Source organism: Furipterus horrens, unplaced genomic scaffold, assembly GCF_987537825.1.
Source record: "Furipterus horrens unplaced genomic scaffold, mFurHor1.1.pri manual_scaffold_6, whole genome shotgun sequence".
NCBI lineage: Eukaryota > Metazoa > Chordata > Mammalia > Chiroptera > Furipteridae > Furipterus > Furipterus horrens.
The window spans coordinates 108,459,947-108,484,060 of NW_028327176.1; the positions used below are offsets into that span (position 1 = coordinate 108,459,947).

The 24,114-nt window shown below is 38.0% G+C and overlaps 1 protein-coding gene across 9 annotated transcripts in view; it reads right to left on the bottom strand.

The window, feature by feature from the left end:
• DST (dystonin) overlaps nucleotides 1-24,114 on the bottom strand; it is a 435,492-nt gene that overhangs the window by 68,729 nt on the left and 342,649 nt on the right. For all 9 annotated transcript variants that reach the window (XM_090282621.1, XM_090282619.1, XM_090282618.1 and 6 more), the window contains 5 exons: nucleotides 21,933-23,404; nucleotides 5,599-5,760; nucleotides 3,890-4,060; nucleotides 1,394-1,560; nucleotides 1-160 (listed from right to left, as the gene is read on the bottom strand). In XM_090282621.1, coding sequence (XP_090138747.1) covers nucleotides 1-160; nucleotides 1,394-1,560; nucleotides 3,890-4,060; nucleotides 5,599-5,760; nucleotides 21,933-23,404 — 2,132 coding nt within the window. The remainder of the gene's footprint in view (nucleotides 161-1,393; nucleotides 1,561-3,889; nucleotides 4,061-5,598; nucleotides 5,761-21,932; nucleotides 23,405-24,114) is intronic.

The window sequence follows — 24,114 nt, forward strand, 5'->3', positions numbered from 1 at the left end:
TTTGTGCTGCGCAATTTGTTCCTCAAGTTTAGACGCTTGGGTTCCTATGGGCTCACAATTCGCCAGCCTCTTTTCTACGCTTGTAAGCCACTCATTCAGTGGTTCTAAGGTTTCGTGAAACTGCTGTGCTACCACCGAGATACCTTCCAACTGACGATTCCTACAATGTGCCAAGATAAAGGTACTTTAGGAATAAAGAATGTGTGAAATACATGCTCCCGAATTCTGTTCTAAACATTTTTTGCAGGAAACTTCTAGGGTTAAAACTTAAATCTGTCACATTTAAAGAACATGTTAAAATAGTTCTATTAAATAAAAGTATAGTTGAACAACAGAACAACCTTGAATGCCTGAATCCCATAGAAGTCTTAAGTAACCAGGTTATAATGCCTAAAATAATAATAGTCATAATAATAACAACAGTAATGTTAAAACAACAATATCAACAATAATAATGACAATAAGATATTATTTATTGAACACATTTATTTTAGGAAAAAATGTAGAGGGTATCTCCCACGGGAGCCAGGGCACAAGGGCCTGGGGCATTACAGGGAGGAGGTAATCTATTGACACATATTAAATGGCAACATGAAATTTTAACCTCCTTAGGAGTACCTTATTCAATGATCCTAGACCTATAATTAATTTTATTTCATAGTTCAAGGTTAGCCAAATTTTTATTTTCACCACTTAGCTCCAAAGGAGGTAGGAATTTATGGAAACACCCATTCTGTTCAGTGGTTCATCTATTTTCGACCCAACACATCTATGTGACTGTACTGCAGTGCCGCTATTCCTCAAAACTGGTCAATGGAGAGGACACAGAAGTGTAATAAGGAAACATGGAGTGCAAAAGCCCTGCTCTAGGCTTCCTGCCTTCAGATATGTTTACAGCACCCTTCCCGCTGCCTAGTTTCCTAGCTAACTCGTACTCCTCCTTCAATAGATAGCTTAGCTCTCACTTCCCTGCCCCAAGACTAGGCTCTTCCTATTAAACGCTCCCCCAGAACCCTGTATTTTTGCTTTGAAACATCACATTTGTCATTACTTTTCAATTGCTCTAGACAGCACCCCGAGGACACAGCTCATTCCTGTAAACCAAGGCCAGTTCTATGCCTAATACATAGAAGGCAGGCAATAACTATGTAATTAACAAATGAAGACATTACCCCTGAGAGAAATGTTTTTCTTAAAGAGTCAGGATATGTCTGGTGACTACAAGACACAACCATTAGAGGAAGGAGGAGAGAGGCACCCCAGCCTGTGCTATCTATGTTCACATACATGTTAAACATAGGAAAATAACAGAAAATGTATTACCAAAATACAAAATATCAGTACTAAAGCCAGTGCTCCTCTTCCTAAAGACTGGAAGTAGTATCTAAGTTACCTTGTTTCAGCTTTATTAAGCAATGCCTCCCATCTACTGTCCAAGAGGCTCAGTTGTTTCAGAATCTTCACTTTATCTGCAGGTTCTGCCGTGGCAGCAATTTTTTCTCCTTCTCGCTTGATTACCTCCACAGTAGACTTGCGGTCATCCAATAATCTTTGGAGGAGCTGGAAAAAAGACAATAAATACACACACACACACACAAAGGCAAGGGAAAGATTGTATCAACACAAAGGAAAATATATTCTAGGCACTTCTGCTATGTGACCAATATGTATATATATTGTGTATGGATTCACATACAAAAAGATCTGAAAAGTAGGATTTAAAAAATAATTATTTTTGTTTAATGGCTCATTACCACTGTGTCAGACGCTGTGGTAGGGGTTTTTCAGGGTAGATAAAACTAATAGTGATAAAGGCCACCAAACCATTCATTTTTAATTTTTTAATGTAAAATAATGGGGTAGGAGGTGCTGCTTAGGATAACTCCACTGCACTGAAAATGACAAATTCCCATTATTGTAATGAAATGGGAATGCCCTAAACATTGAACAGTTATCTGTCCCATTAAGACAGAACAGATTATTATAAATCATTACTGTTTTCAAAACTGTTTCTGATGTTAAACAATCCAGTAGAGACAAAGAAGTTAAGGTTCTGGCCAAGTTCACAAGCTAGTGAGGCAAAAATTAGAGGTTCTTGGCTCTTTTTACTAGGTGGAGCTAGCTCCTAAAGTCCTTCATGTGGATGAAAACTAAAAAGAGCTTACAAATATCACTCTCAAAAGGAATGGAGGGTGGAACATGTTAAGAAATCTCCAAAGCTGGCTAAATAAGACTAATATTGTAGGATTTAGCAGCAGAAAAAATCAGTTCAATTCTAAGTAAACATTTCGAAAAGCCTGGAATGGAATGTTTGATACAGGTAGCCAGAGCTCAGGATTCCTTTGCGCTTATCTAATCAAAATTTCATGAGCAAGTGCTATCTATGCATAGACATTGTATTAACTAACAGGAATGAGGAATACACTGAGTATAAGATACTAACTACTTCACTGTTTTCTTAATCTAATCCTGACTGATAGTTAAGGAGCAAAGAAATGAACAGTTACCCAGAAGTAACAACCTAGAAGAGTATTCACTCACTCTCATTTTGAGATCAAGACTACTCAAGTAGGAGGAAGAGAAACATGTTTCAAAAGAAGAAACATTAACTCTCTTCACACAGGTTATAGTCATTATAAAATCAAAGTCTACCAGGTGGTTTAGGCAATAAAGAAAACTAATTAAGTAGATTACTTTTGATAAATTTTAATAGCAAAGCATCTGGCAATTAAGAAAGCAAAATCAGAAAATAGGTTGTGTTAGTTAAGCATAGTTCAATAACTGGGAGCATTACAAAGGTTTAAATTAAATTGTGAATGGCAGCAGTTATATATTAAACATAATATTACATTATTATATATAAATATAGTATTCTGAATATTACATATTATTACATATTATATACATTATTCAAAAATCACACAAAAGCAACGTGTTCAAGTGATGTTTCTTTAATTCTTACTTCTAAATCTCTAATAGGTTAATTACCCGATATATGAAAGTCTTCAAAGTACTGAATACCAAAATTAAATTAAGCCTCTTAATCCATTCCCTTCTTCTTAACATTTCACTTGGGAGGAAACTTACCAATGTGCTGTGGTCTAGGACCCTCTCATATGTCCTTTCACGTCTTGGTTGACAAATTAGCACTGAAAGCATCGCTAAATGTTTTCTATCTGCCCACCGCCCCCATCAGTAGCACAAAACCTGTATGTGTAGTCCGAAGTAGTTATCATCCCTCTAATGAGTGTGCCTTTCCAACTCCGTCCCTACTAAGTGTCAGAAGACAGACACAATAGCACATTCCTAAGCATTTGTAAATCAAATATTTACCTCTTTAGTACAGGTTGAAACTGTCTGTATTTAATCTATACGAAAGGAGATTTCATGTGGATCAACCTAATACATAAGGAAACAATGATATTTCTGTTCTAAGTGACCTTTTGTTGAGTAAGGGCTTCCTGACCACACTATTTAAAATTGTTCACATACAACCCTCCCCTAGAGCACTTCCTGTCAGTCATTCTTGCTACCACATTCTAATTTTTATCTCGAATCCCTGCTTCAGTTACCACTTGCTACCTTATCATAAAGTACTTATTTATTTTACTGTTTCTCTCTCCCTGTTCCTCTTTTCCCACAAAAATGTAAACTCAATAAGGAACTCTGATCTTTTATATTTGGTGATGTATCTCCAGCACCTGGAACAATGCCTGATCCACAGCACCTGGTTCCATAAATATGTGTTAAATGGCCAAAAAAATTATATCTAGAACATCGATAACCCATTAACTAGGGTATGCTATTAACATAAAGAGAGTCACGAGTTAAATTTTTATTCTCATTAATATGGAACATGAATAACAATATAAAAACATCACTAACTGACCTTTTGCTCTTGTATCTGGGCTTTCACCACTTTGAACTCGGCTGACGGTGGCTTCTGATTGGCCACGAGCTCCTCCGTGTCCACCATCCAGCTGAGCAGGGACTCCAGAGCATCCTGGAACCGCCCACAGTGCAACAGGGCCTCCTGCAGCTGGGCTGCTCTCTGAGCCACCTGCCAAGTTCCAGTTTTTCCAACTTATTTACTTGTTTAATAAAACACTGAAATTTACCCACCATCCACCAGTTTTCATGTTTCTCTCCCCATTTGGTCACAAGTTTTCCTTTTCATTTAAAATCTACCCAAAGCACTGATAGTGGACAGGATAGGGGTAGAAAAGCATCGAACTTTAGCAGATAAGCCAAGGAGATAAGATTACCATCATAAACGGTCAATGTAAAAGACAAAATTGTTGAGATTTTGGAAATATCCAGTGCCTTTATGATTAGCAGTGAATGAGTCAAATCTTTCAAGGTTACTGAAAGAAACAATGCATTAGTCATTTTTATCATTATCCCTGGGATTCTTCTTTTTAATTTCCTGCTGGCAAATATAGGGATAATGATCAAATGACTAAGACAAAAAATTAACTATTGCAACAGAGAGAATCAAAATTATGTTCTGCTAGGCAAAATAATTATAAAGTATCCAATTAAGTCCTGCTCACTCCAAGCTCTGAATCCTTTTTCTAACAGACCAGGGGCTTCGGTTTCTAGTCAAGGAGAGTCTGTGACATACAGTATCCTATGGCCCTTCTCATAGATCCTTTCTCTTTTGGACAAAGAAAGTAGATGGCAAGATATTTTAAACACTGTGGAATATATTTTCACCTGACGCTGCATTCCAATTGTTTTTTAAAGAGCCCTACAATATTAATTAGACTTTAAAGAATGATAAATGTGGGTTTGAGACCAGGCAGAGCTTAAGATTTCAACGCAGCAAAAATTTGTATATGAACAATAACCACTACTACCAGATAGGCACTGCCATCCGATACCAATTTTCTGAATGTTTATGCCATGAAGACCTGCCATGGTATGTCTGCATTATCTCCTTAAGATATGAGAGAATTATTTTCCAGTGTTTTCCTTCATGAATATATTTTTTAAAAGGTGGGGTCTGTATCTTATAAGTAACACAATATTTGGTGTTAATAGTTTATAATGAGGGTGGCAAACCCTTAGTTCAGGGTTGACGAGTCAGGCACAACTGTTTTCTTTTCACCTGCACAGTGTGACCTATTGTACACAGTGAAATTAGTTGCTGGCGTTTGAAAATTAGAAGGTTTCATATAAAAAGTGAGATTTCCAGGTTCTTTTGAAAATAAGTATACTCTTTAGCAACAGTGAGCATAGACCCCTACGTGGCAGTGATTTTCCAGAGCTAAGTAGCTAATGGACCTTTAGAGGTGTGTGTGGTCTCTCCACACAGGACAATGTCATGGGCCTCCTGCCATCACACCTGTGCTATTGTGTGTCTGTCACAGTCAAGATAATGACAGGGAGAGGCCCTGTTTCATCCAGCTGGCTCCCTTCATTTATGCTCCCTAATGAGCCCTGTAGGCACCTGAGTTTGGGCCATCCAGTAGACAGCAATATAAAAAAGTAGGTATGTTAGAGAAGTTTGGCTGCTACAAATATGATTCATACCCAGAACAAATGCTAGTAAATGATAACAGACAGAAATGAAAGAAAAGAGGATGAGAAAATTACCTTTTTATTGAGAGTCTTCCACCTTGTATTGACATCATCCAGGTCCCGCTCCAAACCCTGGGTGCCAGTGCTGTTAGCAGCGCTCTGAATGAGGCCCTGACCCAACCAGTTTACATCTTGCTGTTTAACCAGCAAGGGTTCAATCTCTTCTTTTTCAAATACCTGAAGTTGGGAGAGCAACCATCATATGAATTATATTATCTAATAACCACCAAATATAAACATTTATTCAATGATCACATGTCAATTATTAGAGATAAAGATAATTTTGTTGCCTATTTATGTCATAGCAACCTTATTAATAATAGTCAGAAAGTAAACTAAATATAATTCATAATACTTCTTATCAAAGTATTCAGGAATATTAAAGAGTAATAGTCTAAGTACATTTAATCAGATTACCTATAAAACCAAGAAAATAGTATATGCGTCCTCTCTTTATTGCTTCATTATCATAGCACTAAAAATTTCCTATCATTCCAGTATAACTATAGTATAAAAATATATAAAAAGTGCTAAGGAACAAAATGGTAAGATGGGCCCAAGCTAAGCCCAGTTACTAGACAAGGACTCCTATAGGCTCTTCTAAGAATGCCTGCTGATAGCTGGCATTAAAGTTTGAGACTCAAACTGGATGCAAGAATCACTCACAAGATGACGAGGTGAGCCATGATGCCAATCTATGGCTTGCCAGAGAGGCCAAAATGCAGGGATAGGAAAAGAAAAGTGATACAGGCTGGCGCTGCAGTAGTATGGATCCCTATACATCTAGCCCCTCAATGTCTATCAAGATGACAATCAGTTTGCAAGAGGCATGTAGACCCCACCCCCAGGTCTGATCACACATATCGCCAGCACAGCAACTCTGCCTGCACCGTCAGCAGCTTCCCAGAAGCCCCCACCCTGATTCCTCATCCCATTCAACTTACGGTCCCCAGTTGCCTGTAACTGTCAAAAGATCTAATGTGTTAGATCTAATGCAAGTTCCATGAAAGCAGACATTTCTGTTTTCCTTTAATAGTTTCATACCCTGGACCTACCACAGTACCTAGCATGCAATATGTACTTGATAATTATTTGCCAAATGAACATCAGTATAGAAAAAATAATATTTATGTATTGGAAGGAATGACATCAACCCCTTAACAGATAATACTGGGGGTAGATCAACACTTTCATAGATAACACAGATGTTTTTAATACAGGGATTGAAGGATGCCATAAAGAAAATAAGTTAATTTAGCTCAGGAAGGAAAGTTTCAGCTAAGATATTGAGGTAACACAAGGTTTGGGATTCTGAGTCATTAAAGAATAGGGCACTATATAAGCATGTCAATAGTCCAAGTGAATAAACAACTAAACAGAATATATGAAAACACAACAAAGGCAAATATCAAAACAGTACTTAAGATAAAATTCAGGCATGATGTGGAAAATAAGTTTGAAAGATAAAGAGATAAACTCTCCAGACTCTGCTGGCCCAAGGCTCAAAAAGCAGGATACTCCCGTATTATGGTATGAATGAGTAAATTAAGGAACAGCAAACAAATAAACGATCATTTCTTTCAGAAGTCCCCTCTTAATAGACAATTTCACACTGGAGAATTATTTCTGTATAACAATAGCATATATAAAAAGTCAACTACACATAAACAAAGGAATCATAAGAATTCCCGAAATCACTGAGGAAAAAAAAAAAGGTTTCATAACTTTTTAAAAGGCATTAATTTACTTAATCAGGCAATAGAAACTTGAGACAAGGTGGTGAAAACAGAATTTTGTGCTGCATTATGATTCTATTTCTTTTCTATACCACTTTCTAAGTTACTACTTCTAGGAATGAATAGCTGTGGATGTGTTTCACTACTCACAAAAAAAAGAAAGAAAAAAAAAAAAAAGAGGGGCAACTGATATATTCTTAAGCCCAAGAACTTGTCTGATAAATAAAAATTCAGGGAAAAATTCTGGTCTCCTTCTTAGAGAAATTAATTTTAGGATTGCATATCAGAGTAGGTATATGTGAGTCTGTGGTAATTTTCTAAAGTGCTACAAAAATATATACTGAGGGTTAAAAAAGATAACTACTAAAGAATCTACATGCTCCTAAGAGCTTCATCACTTTCTACAAATAAACTGCAAGGTCCTTCACATAAAAAAGTACTTTGCCAAGCTTTTAAACGTGCATGCCATTTAAAGCATGCTCAAGGAAGGAGCATCACTAAAACAATTATTTCATGGACTGAGAAGAATTTTTCTAATATTGTCCAAATTCCTTATCGCTCAGTGGTAACAAAATCCAGATCAAGAGACTTTCCCCCTAATCATAAGCACACAAGCACAAAGAAGCTTAAAATAAAATAAAATTACCTCTGAGGCAAAGTTTACCAGAAGAGCTTAGTAAAAGTACCAAAATAGCTGGACTTCAGTCTAAGTGGGAAGAAAAAAATTACAGGCCTAGACAACCAACCTGTACTTATTACGAGGCTGTACCCCTTACTTTCTTACCTCATTCACCGCTCACAAAAAGTTGGGAGCTATCAAGACTGCAAAATAGAGCACAATGTTAATTTCTCTACTTCCACATGCAGAGCTACTGAGAGAAAACTCACACAGTACATTTGAAAACGCCCTTAATGTGAGTAGAGTACTTTGCAGACCACAACAATATAATATTGTGCTTGTACCTTCATGACTAAGCCTGTTCAAGCTTAATAAATCCAAGGTAGCTGCCCTTAAATGGGAGTCTCTTAAACCACAATTTGTCTAAAAGCTGAATGTTAACATAAATTCACAGTGGAGGTATTCTAAGTGACGGCAAACAGCCTCCATCTGCACAATCAATAGCAGGACTCACAGCTGGGAACGATCATTCTCAAAACTGGTCCCTAATTAGTTTGTTGTAAATGATCAACTTATCAATATCTGGCATCTCATAGGATACCAGTCAACCCCCTCACCCCTGAAATGAAAGACTGGATTTGATCATTAGAAACACCAGTGACCACTTGAAAACAGAAGCACAAACTTTTGGCATTCAGGTTTGCATTAGTTACCTGAAATGACTGAAAGCCATTACAGACTGTGTCCAATACGCCTGCCTGGGCCCTTGTTTTTCTGGGAGCTGCTTTCTTTCTCACTGATACAAATTTCGGGGAGCACGTCACATGGATCACCTCCAACTCCTGGGCAGGAAGAGGTGCCTCCCCTTCCTCTTCAGATGCTATGTTGGATTCTTCCAAATTGCATGGTGTTAACCGTGTCACATTTTCTTCTAAACTTCTGCTACCACAATCTATGTCATCTCCCCCCAGATCTAAATGAGAGAGCCCTAAATCCTCAGGAGAATCTTCCATAAATTTCCTACTTTGTGCTGTGATTTGGAATTCTCCCAGTCCACACGTTCTCCCTTCTTCTCCGGGGTTAGAAATACACTCCTTTTCTCTGTCTCTTGGCACAATTAATGGGTCACACTTAACAGTGCTCTCTTTCAAATCATTCTGCAGGCAGCAGTTTTCACTAGGGATTTCCCTCTGACCAGTTCCACCATTTGTTTCCTCTAGTGGAGAAACAGCATGTAAAATCATTTTGAAGTTTTCATCAGGGTGGGCACTCTTACACGAAAGCAGTGGGACTTTCTGTTCACTAATGGAATTGACAGAAAAAAAGGGTATATGTTGTTCTGCTATATGAATATCTTCAGCAGAAGACAAGTTTGTAATTCGGGACTGGTCTCCAATTAAAATGCCCTGTTTTTCTTCCCTCTCTGCTGGAGGGCTACATAAACCAGAGTCATCCTCCTCCGACGTGAGAGAATGAGTCCCCCACCTGCACTTGCTGGCCTTAGTAACAGCATCTGACATATCAGTAGGTTCAACAAAGGAGCTTTCACTTTTGTTTACATAATCCATAAAATTGGCTGGGACAAACATTCGCCATGACCGTCTATGCTCTTTCTTTTCTGCATGAGATTTGCCTTTGGGTAATGCTGTGGTTCGAATGATATCGCTATTTAGTTTGAGGGCATCAAAAATCATCTTTTCATCTAGTGTGTGAGCTTCACGACCTCTCAGCTCAAACCCACTGGAAGAAGCAAGGGCACCGTTGGAGCATAAAGAACTAACATCCAGTGTCCTATGACTGTAGGGCAAGGTCCGATCTGCAAAATGCCTGGAAGACAGGCTACCTTTTGAACCAGAGTCTATCTGTTCATTTAGTCTAACAGTATCATAGATCGACCGCTGTGGGACGTAACAGTCTTCAATATTTAAGTCCTCCTCTTCTTCACCTTTCCCTACACATGGGGGATTCTGACGTAAACAGTCTGGCCTGCTGAGTGGCTTCCCCATTTTGTAGAAATTTAAAGCAAATATTGCAGCTCTTAAAACAGAAAATAAGAAATGAGGCAAAGCATCTTTCAAAAAAGTATTCTTCTGAACAGAACTATAAAGTGTCTTTACCATAAAGACACATGCTCAAATAATATATTTCATAATAGATGAGGTGTTTAAGGTCATCATCAGTGCATCGGTCTAAATGCAACTATCCTTTTAGCTTTTAGAATGATTCTAAAAAATAAAGTGCATCAAGAACACAGAGCAAAAATCTCCCTCCTCCTTCCCTACCCCAAAGTTCCCTTTCACATACTCCAAAACACAGAAACACACACCACACACACACACACACACACACACTTAACAGTGGCTCAATCAGAACATTCCATTGTCAATCCATTTCCCTTTTTAGTCTAATTTTGCATCTCAGATTTCCAGATTAAAATTTCCAAATGAGCAAGCATTTTAACAGGATGAATATTAATTTAGGCAGAGTTCTGGTTAACTGTAATCCATGTAAAGATGGCTTGCAAAACTTCATCTCCTTTATAAATAGACCATCCTTTAGAAACTTAAAAGACAAACACAGGGACCATATATTGTTCAGATCAAGGCACAGAACAAATCATCTGAGAAAAATAAGTCTAATGCTGTAAGAAAGTTAAAATTTTCTATTACTTTTTTGGGGGAGTAGCTATAAATAATCTGAATTCAACCGGCAGTTTTTCTTCCCATATTAAGCTTTTTTGAGGCTTGTCAGAACTACCCAAAAGAAAAAAAAATTCGACTTTTGGACAGCCAGGCCAGTATAATCCAGCAACTGTTTAAAGTAAACAGTTTAGAAAGCATAGTGTTCTATAAACTCTCCTTTAAAAAAAAAAAAGCCATTTTCCAGAGTCTTATCTGATCTTCCTTAAGAAGGCTTATTCCACCTGGGGCAATTGCAGCAAAGAAGAGCTCCGGGTTTCCTCTAAGGCACAGGCAGCGTCATTCACATTCAAGCTGAAAACCGAGACTACTCTATCCTTTGAAATTGACCCACTGTGGCCGCAGTTTGTCTTTCATTTTAGCTACAGCTGGAGAGAGGCAGAGGTGGTGGCGGAGGAGGCTGAAAAGGAACTCCAGCAGGGACCTCCTGCGCTGTCCCCAGTTCCTCAAGGCAGTCCAGTCCCCAGCAGGGCAGGCATCCTCCCAAGCCAGGGCGCTTCCTGGAATACCCTCTTTCTTTAGGCAACATCTGCTCCGTCCCTTCGCCCGCGAGCGCTCCGAATGCGCAGCTCTCTAGCACTTCGCTGCTACGCCCTCCCGTGACTTAACTTCGCAGTCATCTTTCCTTTGACTCCTGGCCTCCTCTCGGAGCCAGCGAGCGGTTGCAGGGGGAGGTGCCCAGAGGCCGAGAGGCTGCAGTGCAACAGCGTGGTGGTGACATCAGCGCAAATCAGACCCGCTGGGGAGAGGGGCAGCTCGGGATCAGAATCGCCCAAAGCTCACTAAACAGGAAGCGATACGAAGGGCCTGCAGAAGCAGACCCTGACACCAGGAGGTCCACAAAGATATCATTTCTGTGAACGTCAGTTGACCATGCTCATTTGAATATTAAATAGGGAGAGAAAGAGCTAACAGGTCCCCATCCTGCCGATGAAACCACACTCTCACACAGTTGCAGACTTCTGTGTAAATAGTATCTGCCATGCGAAGAGCTGATCCCTTTGAAGTCGTGTTGTGTCATTCCTTTTTAAAGCCCAAGTTCAAGTCTAACTGTTCTCTAGAGTAAATTATTCCTATGGCAGGGCGCCCTGAGCACCGTTGACATGAATATTAGTAGTTACTAATAATCATGCAGTCCTCTTGAGGTTAACAGATCAAGGGGCTGTAAGTGACTCCAGATATTTCATAAATAAAATCACATGCACAGATTTTTATCTATTGAACAAACACTCTTAAAATACTGTTTGAAAACAAAATCAACAAGCCAAGCCTTAGCCTTTCAGGGGATGTGAATACATTTATTTAAATAAAATCTATCCATTCTTTATCTTACTAAATAAGCAACATTGCCAGAGTAGCTGATCACTTATAACTCTATCTCACAAATAATAATATGAACATAAATAAAACTATGTTGACCCCGTGAAGAAGACAGTTCTAGTAAAAAACAACCTTCTACTTTCTCTGGTACTTTTACAGAAAAAATGTGGGAGAGAACTTTTGAATAATGAGAAAACATTATCCCAAAACTATTTTTATAAACCTCAAAATTAAATCTTAAAAAAAATCTAGGGGTGGGGAATTAAGGGGTGGAGGGACCAAGCAAAAAGGAAAAAGAACTCATGGACATGGACAACAGTGTGGTGATTGCACGGGGGGTGGGGGGAGGGATGCAGGGAGGGGTGTGCAGGTTATAAGGAGAATAAATGGTAATAGAAAAAATACAATAAAAATAAATTTGAAAAGTCTATTCATAACCAGAACTCTCTAAGTATTGTAACATGCCCATTCGACAATTGTTAGATGCCATTCGGTATGTGGTCAACATGTTGTTAAAATATATATATGTAGCCATCTATAAAGAAAAAATAAAATACTCAACAACATCACAATAACAATGCCCATTTTTCATAGACTAGAAGTGAAACATTTCAACAAGCCCTTGAACCTGTGGTGTTCAAGCACACAGGCTGTTTTGAGGTGCTGATAATAAGAGGAAAAAAAATGCACACAAGTTGCCATGTTTGAACAGGGGGGTTGGGGACTAGGCCAGGAATTAGTAGAGACTAAGGGGTTTACTCCCAACTGCCACTCTCTTGACATGTAACCCAGAAAAGCTACTTATTCATAGCAATATTAATAATTAAGTTTCCATGAAATGTGGATGAGTGCCTTTCTCTAAACATTCTGAGATGCTCACAGAACTTTTCATAAGAAAGAATGGCCCTAATTCAGTCCACCTTACACTCTAACTCTGAATCATTCATACAATATTATTCTAACCTTATGTAAAGCTAAGAAGAGCAACATGTAACTTCACATTTGAGGTGGATAGTACGTTTTTAAAACGGCAAAAGTAATTCATTCATAAATTCAACCATTTATCAAATAGTGCTCGCTGTCTGCCAAACACCGTGGTATGCACTGGCAAAGCACTGGGACACAGAGATGAAGTGCCACTGTTCTTCCACAACTTATAGGACCATGGAAAATATAAAGGAGGAAATGGGTATAATACAGTTTAGAAGGAGGAAGTGTTATGGAAAATGTCCTCTAGCTGACTATGTTCACGTATATGCAATTTGTTTAAAAACTGAACTCCTATTTTATTAAAATGATTTTGATTGATTCTATTATCATAATCCTAATACATTCTGATTTTAGTTAAAATGTGCACTATTATATCAGTAGTTATGACAGATATATATATATATGTGTGTGTGTCTGTATATATACCTATATCTATATCTATATATAAAATCTTGTTACCTAAAACCACATTCCAAAGGCGTATCTAGAGAACATGAAAGAACTCATATATTTAGAATGGAACTAAACTGGTTTATCTTTTCTTCCTAAATCTGGTTTATACTGCTACTTTAAATATTATTGTCTCTGATATTAATAAAATCAAGATATATTAAACTGTGTTAAATAAATCATGAAAGCTAGATCTCTCACCTTTTCATGAGAGAAGTATACAACGAATAAAGTGTGCAAATTTTTTCAGAAAAATTGTCAACAGTATTATTTCATACAATGTTGAATGTTTTCAAGACATTACTTTTACATAGCCTCCTAGATGGGATCTAGCTAAAGGATCTTCTAAAAGCAGATGATTTTGGAAAAGTGCACAAATACTTATTGAAATATAAGCAAAATAGTACCAGTTTCTCATTTTATATTTCTAAAGTTCAGCTAAATCTTTAAGAAGGAAGTTCTTGAAAACTCTTACCACGAACTACAACAATCCCCTTCATAGAAATATTAAAGGCTAATTTTATCAACTGAAACATGTAGTTTTTAGAACTAAAAAATTGGAGATATTAAGAAAAATCAGTGTATAATTAGTGGGAAAATGTCTGTGTGAATAAATGCAACATTATTCATAAAAACTGAGAAAAGTATCCTCCTGGCCAAATGCTCCTGAAATCTGGATTAGAAACTAAACAAGAGATATGTTCTTGTTTTTTTCTTTTTCTTTTTCTTTCTGTGAGTACAAAAATAGTCCTTAGGAACAACAATTTCTCGTATTATTTTTCAAAGAGATAGGCCATTAGCTAATGAAAACTGAAAGCACCTTATATTTTCAGTTTTCAAATTAATAAACATATTCACAAATGGATAAAAGAGTTTACAAAGATTTTCATTAGATGAATATACAATAGCTACTTATTTCAGTGGAAAATAGTTTGTATTAAATAGAAAGTAGGCTATTCAGACTCCACCACAAAAGAAAACAAATTTAAAAACTCTTAACAGATTTATTGCCTGCTCATGACGAGAAGTATCTTTAATAAGCACTTGCTATTCTTCCTGAAAGTTACTACAATCCTGCTAAGACTATGTTTACCGGACTTCCGGCCAAGATGGAGGCTTAGACGGACACGCTAGGTCTCCCTCTAAAACTAGAGAGGAATACAACTACTTCAAAACAAAGGATAACTAGAAATTCCAGAAAATAAAACTACACGGAAGCCCAACATATGAAGTTATAAACCAGCGGTGCCATTTGGGCAGGTAAGAGTTAAAGAGGGCAGCGCTGTTTGCGGTCGCACCTGGGACAGCGGCAGGGCGGGGAAAAAGCCCGGCGGCAGTCAAGCCCCTGGCAGTGCGCGACCCCAGCGCTGGGGAGAGCGGCCGCCGCATTGCCTTGAACAGTGAGGCCCAGGGGGGCGGGAGGACGGATCCCGGTCTCCTAGCTGAATAACTGTGTGAATCCATCTTGGACCCCCGCCCCCAAAGAAAGCACCACAGGGCTGCGAAATACGTCGTGGACAGGCAGGCGCCGGTCGCTGATTTGTGACGCGTACACAGGCACTGCCCCGACAGCCAGCCCAAGAAAACAAAACGCATCTGTCAAAATGAGGCAGACAACTATAGAAATCCCGGGGACACAGCTCACCAGGCAGCAGATAGAGAACCTGACAGATGAACAGATAAGAAACCTGTCAGAGGCTCAGTTCTGGGCCATTGTTATCAGGTGGCTTACAGAATTCACAAAAGAGCAGGAAAAAGATAAGAAAGAAGCGAAAAACATTCATAACAAAAGGAACAAAACAGCATACGAGACAGATGGTGAGGAAAAAAAATCCAGAGTTCATTTCAACAAACTGGAATATGGAGAAGGAACAAGCAGTCAACCAATGCAGCGAGAGGAAATGGGAAGCAACAATGAGAGGACCAGAAACCTCTGGGACAGCTATAAAAGGCCCAACATAAGAATCATTGGTTTGCCAGAGAGCGAGGAAGATGAACTAGAACTTGAAAAATTGAGTGAAAATATAATAAAGGAGAACTTCCCAGACTTGGGGAAGGGAATAGACTTGCAGGTCCAGGAAGCAAGGAGAGTTCCCAAGAGACTGGACCCAGGGAGAACCACTCCAAGACACATTATAATCAAAATGTCAAAAATTAAAGATAAAGAGAGAATCTTAAAAGCAGCAAGAGAGAAGAAAAGAATTATATACAAAGGGGTCCCAATTAGACTATCAGCTGACTTCTCAAGGGAGACCCTACAGGCAAGAAGGGACTGGCAAGAAATATTCAAAGTAATGAAAATCCAAAACCTACAACCACAAATACTCTATCCAGCGAAATTGTCATTCAGAATAGAAGGACAGAGAAAGTGTTTCCAGGACAAAATAAAACTGAAAGAGTTCATTAGATCCAAACCACTGTTATATGAGATGTTAAAGGGACTGGTTTAAAAAACAGAAGCTAGGGAGATGAAACAAAGGCAAACTAAACAGGCAACGAGAGTGGAAAAGGAACTGTGGGTACGGGAAGCATATTGGGGGGAGGTCAACAGGGAGGGGGAGTGGGGAGAGGGAGGGAGATGATATAGGAATTGGGGATCATGGTAGGAGGGAATGGAATAGACGGAGAGAGGTTGGGAGGAACTGTATGCACAACTAATGGACATAATCTAAAAGGGGGGGACAACTGGAGGGAGGGGGGCCACCGGGTGGAGGGGAGCAGAGGGAAGGGAAATTGGCACAAATGTAATATTTTAATCAATAAAACACATTAAATCTGAAAAAAAAAAAAAAAAACTATGTTTACCCCCATCTTCGATATTTTGTTCAGATGACAGTGGATTAAAAAATGTTCTATGTAACATGAAATGATTCTATATGTAAACATTATTAATTTAAATATATGCACATATGTATATAAACTTCTAAAAGTTGATTAAACCAAAAAAGTTATCCAGCAAGCAAAACCAATATATATGTTAATGATATCATTTAATTTCCTTCAAAGAAACAGAAACAAAACCAAACAAAACCTGAAAACACTTTTCAAATTAAAACCTTGACCAAAAAAAAAAAAAATCTTGAAATTAAGACAAAGATATGTAAGAAACAGGAAGTGAGCACAGAAATTTTCTCAGGAGATCATGGTTCTTGAACATCTCCAAAAGCTTTCACTTAATTTACAACCACAGCATTTACCTATCCTAGGTTACTATTTCACAAATGAGTAGAGACCTACATAAACATTTTAAAAACATTTACTGGCCAAATTAACAAAGCAAATTCTTTTCTGTTTCTCTCCTACACACACAGACATATATACACCTTTAAGCAACTTTCCACATTAGTTAAATAAATTATGTAAGTATCCTTTAAACTGAAGGAAGCCTATGATAATGACAGTAGGTGCTAGAGTTTGATGATTTGGGGGGAATCACTTTAAAATAGTAATATAGGATCATCCTGTTAACAACAACAAAACAATTTAAAAGATCTGTTATACAATCTCTGGCTGGAACTGCTCTTACAACGACCTAATTTTATTCCCCAATCGTAAACAAAGTAAAATAAGTTAAGAGAGGCTATGTAACAGAAAGTCACAGCATTGGTTAGCAGCAAAAGTGGAGAGACAACTCACAGTGTCAAGTTCCCTTTCAACAGCCCTTGTGGAGCAGCAGTATGTGTGATTTAAGAAAGAGGGCACCCATCGTATGCTCACCCTGGGCAGGTGACAATATGAGGTATTACTGTACAGCAGATTGAGTTCAACTCTTAGCAGCATGATGTGGTCTCTGCTTCGGTCATCCATCTCATGTGATAGTCTTTCTTCCCAAAATCTTAAATGCCACTTTGATATAGCTGATTCAATAATGTGACCTTCCTTTAAAGCCTATGCATTTTACGGTTTCTGTAGTGAAACTATTTTCACCTTTACAAATACTAGAGGAAGATATCACACAAGCTCCTTGCTAATTAATGTACTCATTGACAAAAGTCAAGTAATAATTTTTTTCCCTAACAAAAACCTCTTCTGAAACAGTTTTATTTAATTTCCCCATTCTCAACAAAATGGAGAGTAATTCATTACTGACCTCTATATAACACCATGAGCACACTTAAAAACCACTATTGAGCATTTGTTGGACAGTTTAATTTTATCTTTAAAAATATGGTGATATCACAGAGGTTGCTTTAAGATCATTTAATAAGCATCTTAGACAGATATTTGCAAATAATTTTTTTCAGCAATACTATTTACAAATAGCACTGAAACTGCCTGGCTTCTCTAGCTCATGACACCTGGCCTTTTAGTTTATTCAACATTCAAATGATGATGCCGGGGTTAAACAATGTCTTCACCTGGACCAGAGAAAATTTATGACAGTATAATTAGGCATGTGTTCTGGTCTTTGTGGTTTTGACTTGGCTGAAAAATTCTCTGCTCTGTACAATGCTATGTTCATTTTTTTAAATTAAAAAAAAAAAAAAAATCTTTGGTTCAAGGAGATTTCTACCGGTGATTCTTTTTTTTTTTTTTTTTTTGTAGGGGTGAAATGAATTGCAATTGGGACAGAAATAAACCGGTAAAATAAAAGTAAGCAGGTTCTGAATTAGGACTTTTTACCATGGCCTAGATAGAGGTGAGAAGGGGTATATATTTAGCTAGAATGTGACTGTACATATTCTTTAAAACATCAAGTTTCTTTGATCTTCATTGAAACTAAATCAATATGGTGATAATGATTACTTCCTGATAATCAGAAAAACCTAACTTGGCTGTTGATGACATCACAGGAATTGCCAGGACACACTCCTATATAGCTGGTTACATATGTCTTTGATAAATAAAAGTGTGGAAATATTAACATTACTTAATGCAGTTTAGATTGGAAGCTAATCTTGACGTAGGAATCTTCAACAGGAGGTAGGACTAGGGGAACAAGAAAGGGATTTTTTTACTTTAAGCCTCAGAATTTTTGGTAGTGTGCATATAATGTGATGTAATAATCACAAAGTATAAGTAGAAAAATGGTACTTGAATTATCAACGGTAATAAAAACACCTTTCTCTTCAGACATTTTAATCAAATGACAAATATTTAGAAGTAGAAAAACGTATGGCAAACAGAACTTACACATCAAAATAGTTTAAAAACTTTAAGCTAACACAAAAGGTAATACCAATCAATTTCAAAACTTGGAACAGTTTTCACTGACAGTGAATTAGGAAATATGGTTCAGAATAGCATTTGTTTTTAATCATTATGTTTGGGCTTATTTCTTAAATATGAATTAATTTTGTCCATTCAGGGATATTAACTGTTACTTCTTTTTATTTTCTTTTAAAGAGAGAGAAGAAGGGAGAGAGAGAGAAACATCGATTTGTTGTTCCACTTATTTATGCTTCATTAGCTGACTCCTGTACATGCCTTGACTGGAGATGGAACCTGCAACCTTGGCATATTGGGCATGGAGCTCTCACCAACTTAGCTACCTGGCCAGGGCCTTAACTGTTATTTCTTAGGTTAAGTTTTAGGGGGGGAAAAAGGAAGCTGAGAAAATCTGTCCTACCCACTTTAAACGACCCATTAAGTTCCTAGTGAATACACGGTATCTCCTATTTAGTAACCATGAAATAGCTATTATTAAATTTTAGTCCAACTCTAAAGGCATTTTATTTTATAATATGAATAACTGTTATAAGATTTCATCTGTGACATTAAGTTAAACTAAGTCTACCAGAAAGAGTAATGTCAAACAGGATTATATTTTGAAGTCTGACGCCTGAAACCCAGTACCTTCAGTGTTTGTCTTTTGTTTTTAGAAATTAGAAAAACTAGTAGTTTGCTATTTTTAGCAAACTATTAGTTTTTCACTCAAGACAAATTATTCTACTTAATTTTTTATAATCTTATAAAAATATTTTGTTAAAACTCATATTCAACAAATGCCTAGTGCCCAACATAAACTAAATTAAGATCGGAATTGTAAATCAATTTACTACTTAAGATATAAATCACTGAGACAATGAAACGTTCAGTTCCTTCTGGTGGTGCTGGTAATCATCACCCTCATCATCAGAGTATCCGCATACCAGTTTCTAAGACAGGACCATACATGTTTATCTCTTGTTTCTCATAGTAGCTTGTTTAATAGAACAAGTTCCTCAAGTGGGCGTTCCTGGTGTTTTGAATTAAAGTGAACAATGGCTGGTTACTTGGGCCACCAAATTAGGTTACAAGCCAAGATGATTTGAAAATATCAGATGTACAACGTGATAAATAAAGCAGACACAAAATACTGCATTATTTCCATCAAAACATCCAAGCTCTCACACGTATGACTTGCATGACCTTGGGCAAGTCACTTAACCTCCCTTACAGTACAATGGGCACCCACCTCTCATGACTTAACAAGAGAGTTTAGAAAAATGCTTGACACATAATAAGCCTTAAGTGTTGAAATTACTACTTTTTAGAACACACAGAAATAAATACAATTAGTAATTATATAAGTTATGTTATTTACCATAATAATATTCTTGTTCTTTTTACCTAGGGCACTGGAATATATTTAATGATTTGTCCACTTGGAAATGTTTACTTTAGTCACTGGGTCACAAGACACTGATGGTATGTCATCATATTCCTTATTATGAATGTCATTAAAATCAATCAACTCCCTCCAAAGAAATCACAAAACAGACCAACACAGAATGCTAAGTGGCTTATTCTTCTTCACAATAGCATAAAACAGTCTCTGTAACCACTGATGGTAATGATGCTCAATTTAGCACTTTCCAGTCTGCAAAACACTTTCTCTGCAATGGTGAGAGAGTTCCTCCTATCTCTGGCTTTTTCTTACTTTCAAAAGAATTCTCCACCTGGAGAGCTACATTTCTCATGGCCTCATGCAGCAGCACCAATCCTTTTTGTCCATTTTTTTACAGGTAGGTGACGTAGTAAAGAGAAATGAAATTCTTTTTCTCAACACAAGTTCACAGAAAATCTATAGAAAAGAAAATGTTTCACAAAGGCACTGAGCATGTTTAAATTTCATGAGTAAAAGGACAACTTAGTTACAGTCATTTAAGCTTTCAAGTTTTGTCAGCGACCTACAGAAAATCCCAACGTTTTCTGTCTGAGGAACACCTCCTACTCCTCAAGCTCTCCCCGAGTCTCAGGAGCAGCAACAGCCACAAAACTTTGCTGTTCTCATACAGAATTCTCGCATATGAAATCTTTTTGCAAATCAGAAATAGGGAAGTTTGGCAGGGTAATGAACGGATTGAAGTCAACAGCAGGTAGTTTCCTTCATCTTTAGGAATCAAGATCTAAATATAGAATCACAGATGTTTAAGCCCTGAAGGTACTAGGTTTCTAAGGCACTTTATAAACTGCTAATAGCACAATAAAAAGAAGATGAAAGTAGTTATTTTGAAGTTTTCTAAATTCTGTCACCTAAATACTGTCATTAAGAATGAACAAGGGAAAAACTATGTCAAATATAACAGCAAAGAATTGGGAAGTCTGCTTCATTTATATTCATTTCACATGGGAAACAATTTGTGGTTTTGCAAATTCTGTTTTTATTTGGTTTCATTTTATCCTTTATGTGCTATGGTGGGACTTATGATCACACTGGTCTCTACTGGAAAGTAAAACACACCTCATAAATAGAACAGGACCCATGCCAACCCTGAAGGTTCATCTAAGTTCCAGGCAGCAAATGCTTGATATTTAGGACCTTCTCAGTGCAGAGATGAACCTATCTTTGTTCCCTATTGAGAGGCAGCTTCTATTCTTATTATCATAAATGAGGCTGACTCTAGCGACACTGAACTGGTCCAACATTTTTACTTAATATTCTATTCATTAAGCATCACTGAGTGCTTTCAAGTGGCAGACATTCCTTGGCACTGAGATACTTATTATCCAATCAAAAATAATTTATTCCTAACCCTCTGGAGCACGTTCTCAAGACTTTTGTTTTATAAAACCAGGATTACAACATGGAATCCACTCTTTAAAAATATGAACTTTTGGAAGAAAAGAGTTTGCAGAAAGAAATTCGATTAAGAAGGATAGGAAGACCATAAAAAAGGAAAGGGCAGGAAAAGACTATAATTCACCCTAAAGAAAATGCTGGGAGACAAACATGAAGGGAACAAGCTCTTTATGTTATGGGATGGCCTCTGCTGCAGAGTTCAAAACACAGCTCTGGTCCCTCCAGATGTCAGTCATGAATATCATAAATGGACATCAGTTTCAGGTTTCATGGAAAAGTGCTGGAACTTTTCAAGCACCTATTTGACCTCTTTATATCATCTCAGGCCTCACCCCATGGAGGCCCAAATCCCCAGGAAGCTTGGACCTGCCCCATGTGCCTGGGTATTACTTCCATAGATGTTCATTCAAGCTCAAACACTGTGTGACACGTCATGAGAAGCTTCTACAAAACAGACAATCTCCTTTCTATACCAATGTAAAATTTCCTTTAATAATAAAAGTGCTCAGTAAAAATGAAGAATTCCCTACCTTAAACACATTAAGCTGTTGATTGATTGTTTCTGTTTCCATAGCAACAGGTCCCTGCGACTCTTCATGTTCTTCAGCTTTCTGAAGCAAAGTAAAAAATTCCTTCAATTTGCTGTAGAATTCACCAAGACGCTCGATGGTTCCTTCAACCTGCTTTTCTCTGGTTTGTGCTCGATCCAGCAACTTGTTACACTGTTTGCTTAAAGTCTCCAAGTCCCTTTTGATTCCAACAAGATCAGGAGAGGGTTCTTCCGTGGCCAGCATCATCTTGCAGGTTTTATTGGCATTGTCGTTGCTAGCTATGAGGGCTCCTAGTTTCTTCAGAAAGGCTGTAATGGCCTCCTTTTGCTTTTGCAATGTTTCTTCATCTCTCCCCACTGGGGTCATGCTATCCAGTTCATCATCAAACTCTGCAAACTGAGAAAACATTTCTCGGATGGTATTTTGGAAATGCCCAATGCCCTGAAGCTTGGTTTCTAAGAATGAGCACTTCTCATCAACCTGCTGGCTTAGGGCACTATGCTCTTGAGCTAAGGTTTCTGCTTGTAATAAAACATCAGAGGCTCCCTTTGAGTCCGAGGCTTCCACCACAAGGTCCTGTGCAAGTCCTTTAGCCAGATCTACCTGATGCTTCAAGATCTGCAGTGATTTCTGCTGAGTCTGCAATACAGTCAGGTATTTGTTGCTATAAGCCTGGGGACCTAGAGAATCATGGACATCTAGCTGTTCCTTTGCACACTGGAGCTGCCGTTTAACTTCTTTGGACACTTCTTGAAATTCTTTAAACTTCTGGGCCATGTTCTCCAGAGAGAATTTCTTACTGTGAAGTTGTTCAGTGACCATGTCTACCTTCTGGTTCAGTGACTTACTTTCATCTGTAACAACCTCTTTATCTGTCTCACAGACACTGAGTAAGCTATTGGCTGCGTTGTTTAGCAATTCTATCATCCCAAAGCGCTGGTCCATTTCCTTCTGCAGAGACTTTAACTTGGCAATAGAACTCTCTGTTTCAGCAGGATCCAGGCAAAATTTTATCTCCTTCAGGTTATTTTGACACTGATCTATCCATGGCCGGAGAGTCTCCACATGCTCTTTATACTTGAGGGCTTTTTCCAATGAATCTTTCACCTTGTCTTCTCTTTCTTTCACCTGCTTATTAAATCCATCCCAATTTGTTTTAATTGTGTTAAGTTGTAACTGTAAGGCTGCCTTCTCAGACCCTTGTGTTTTTAATAACAGATTTTCACCTTCTGTAATGGTCTTTTCATAAATACTAGACTGAGTAGCCAAAGTTTTATGAAAGTCTTTGTGATATTTAATTAATGACTCCAAGACATCGAGTTTGGCTGATATTGGGTGAGACTTGCTTAGCTCTTCTTTCTTTGTATCCAGCCAAGCCTGACATTCTCTAGACATTTGCTGAAATTGATGAGAGCTGGCACAGGCCGACTGAAGGTGCTGGACGTGATGCTCTAAAAATGAAATTACAGGCATGTTATTTTACATCAAAATGCTGACTGCATCTATGAAAAGTTGAAAGTCACCAAATAAATGTACAGGGCTGTCTTAAAAGCAAGGGTCATCGGCACTCACTGTAAGAGCTACAAGTGAGCTTAAGTTACTGGCAAAGGGGGGAAAAGGGAGCAAGAGGGAAGCAAAGCAATAAGAAAAGAGACAATCCAGGTAGGAGGCGGAAGATGAGGGGCCCAAAACAGACATGGGAACCAGTGAAACTGCATAAAGGTGCAAAGTAGTGGCAGACAGTCCCACACACTCTGCCTGTTGTGCAGGGTGGTCTCCGTTCCAGTGGGTGGAAGTGACAACTGTCCACAGTTCTAAGCATGAGGATACATGGCCCATCTCTTATCAAGCAGGACAGGTTCACTTCCATGATTTTTACATCACCATGGAGGCAGTATCATGAAAACAGATAGTTACAGCGTGGGTTTGGGTCTTACCTCAACCTCTGGGGATCTGGAAAACCCAACCCTGGGCAAATGATCAAACCTCTAAGCCTCATTTTCCCAAATGTAAACTGGCAACATGAATATAAGCTGTTGTGGCAATGGAGTGGTGGTGGTTCATGTAAAGTTCTTAGCTTAATGCCTGTCACATAAAAGTGTCCATAACAGTAATAATCATAATCTTAATAGCTAATATTATCAATATCATGTCAAAATAA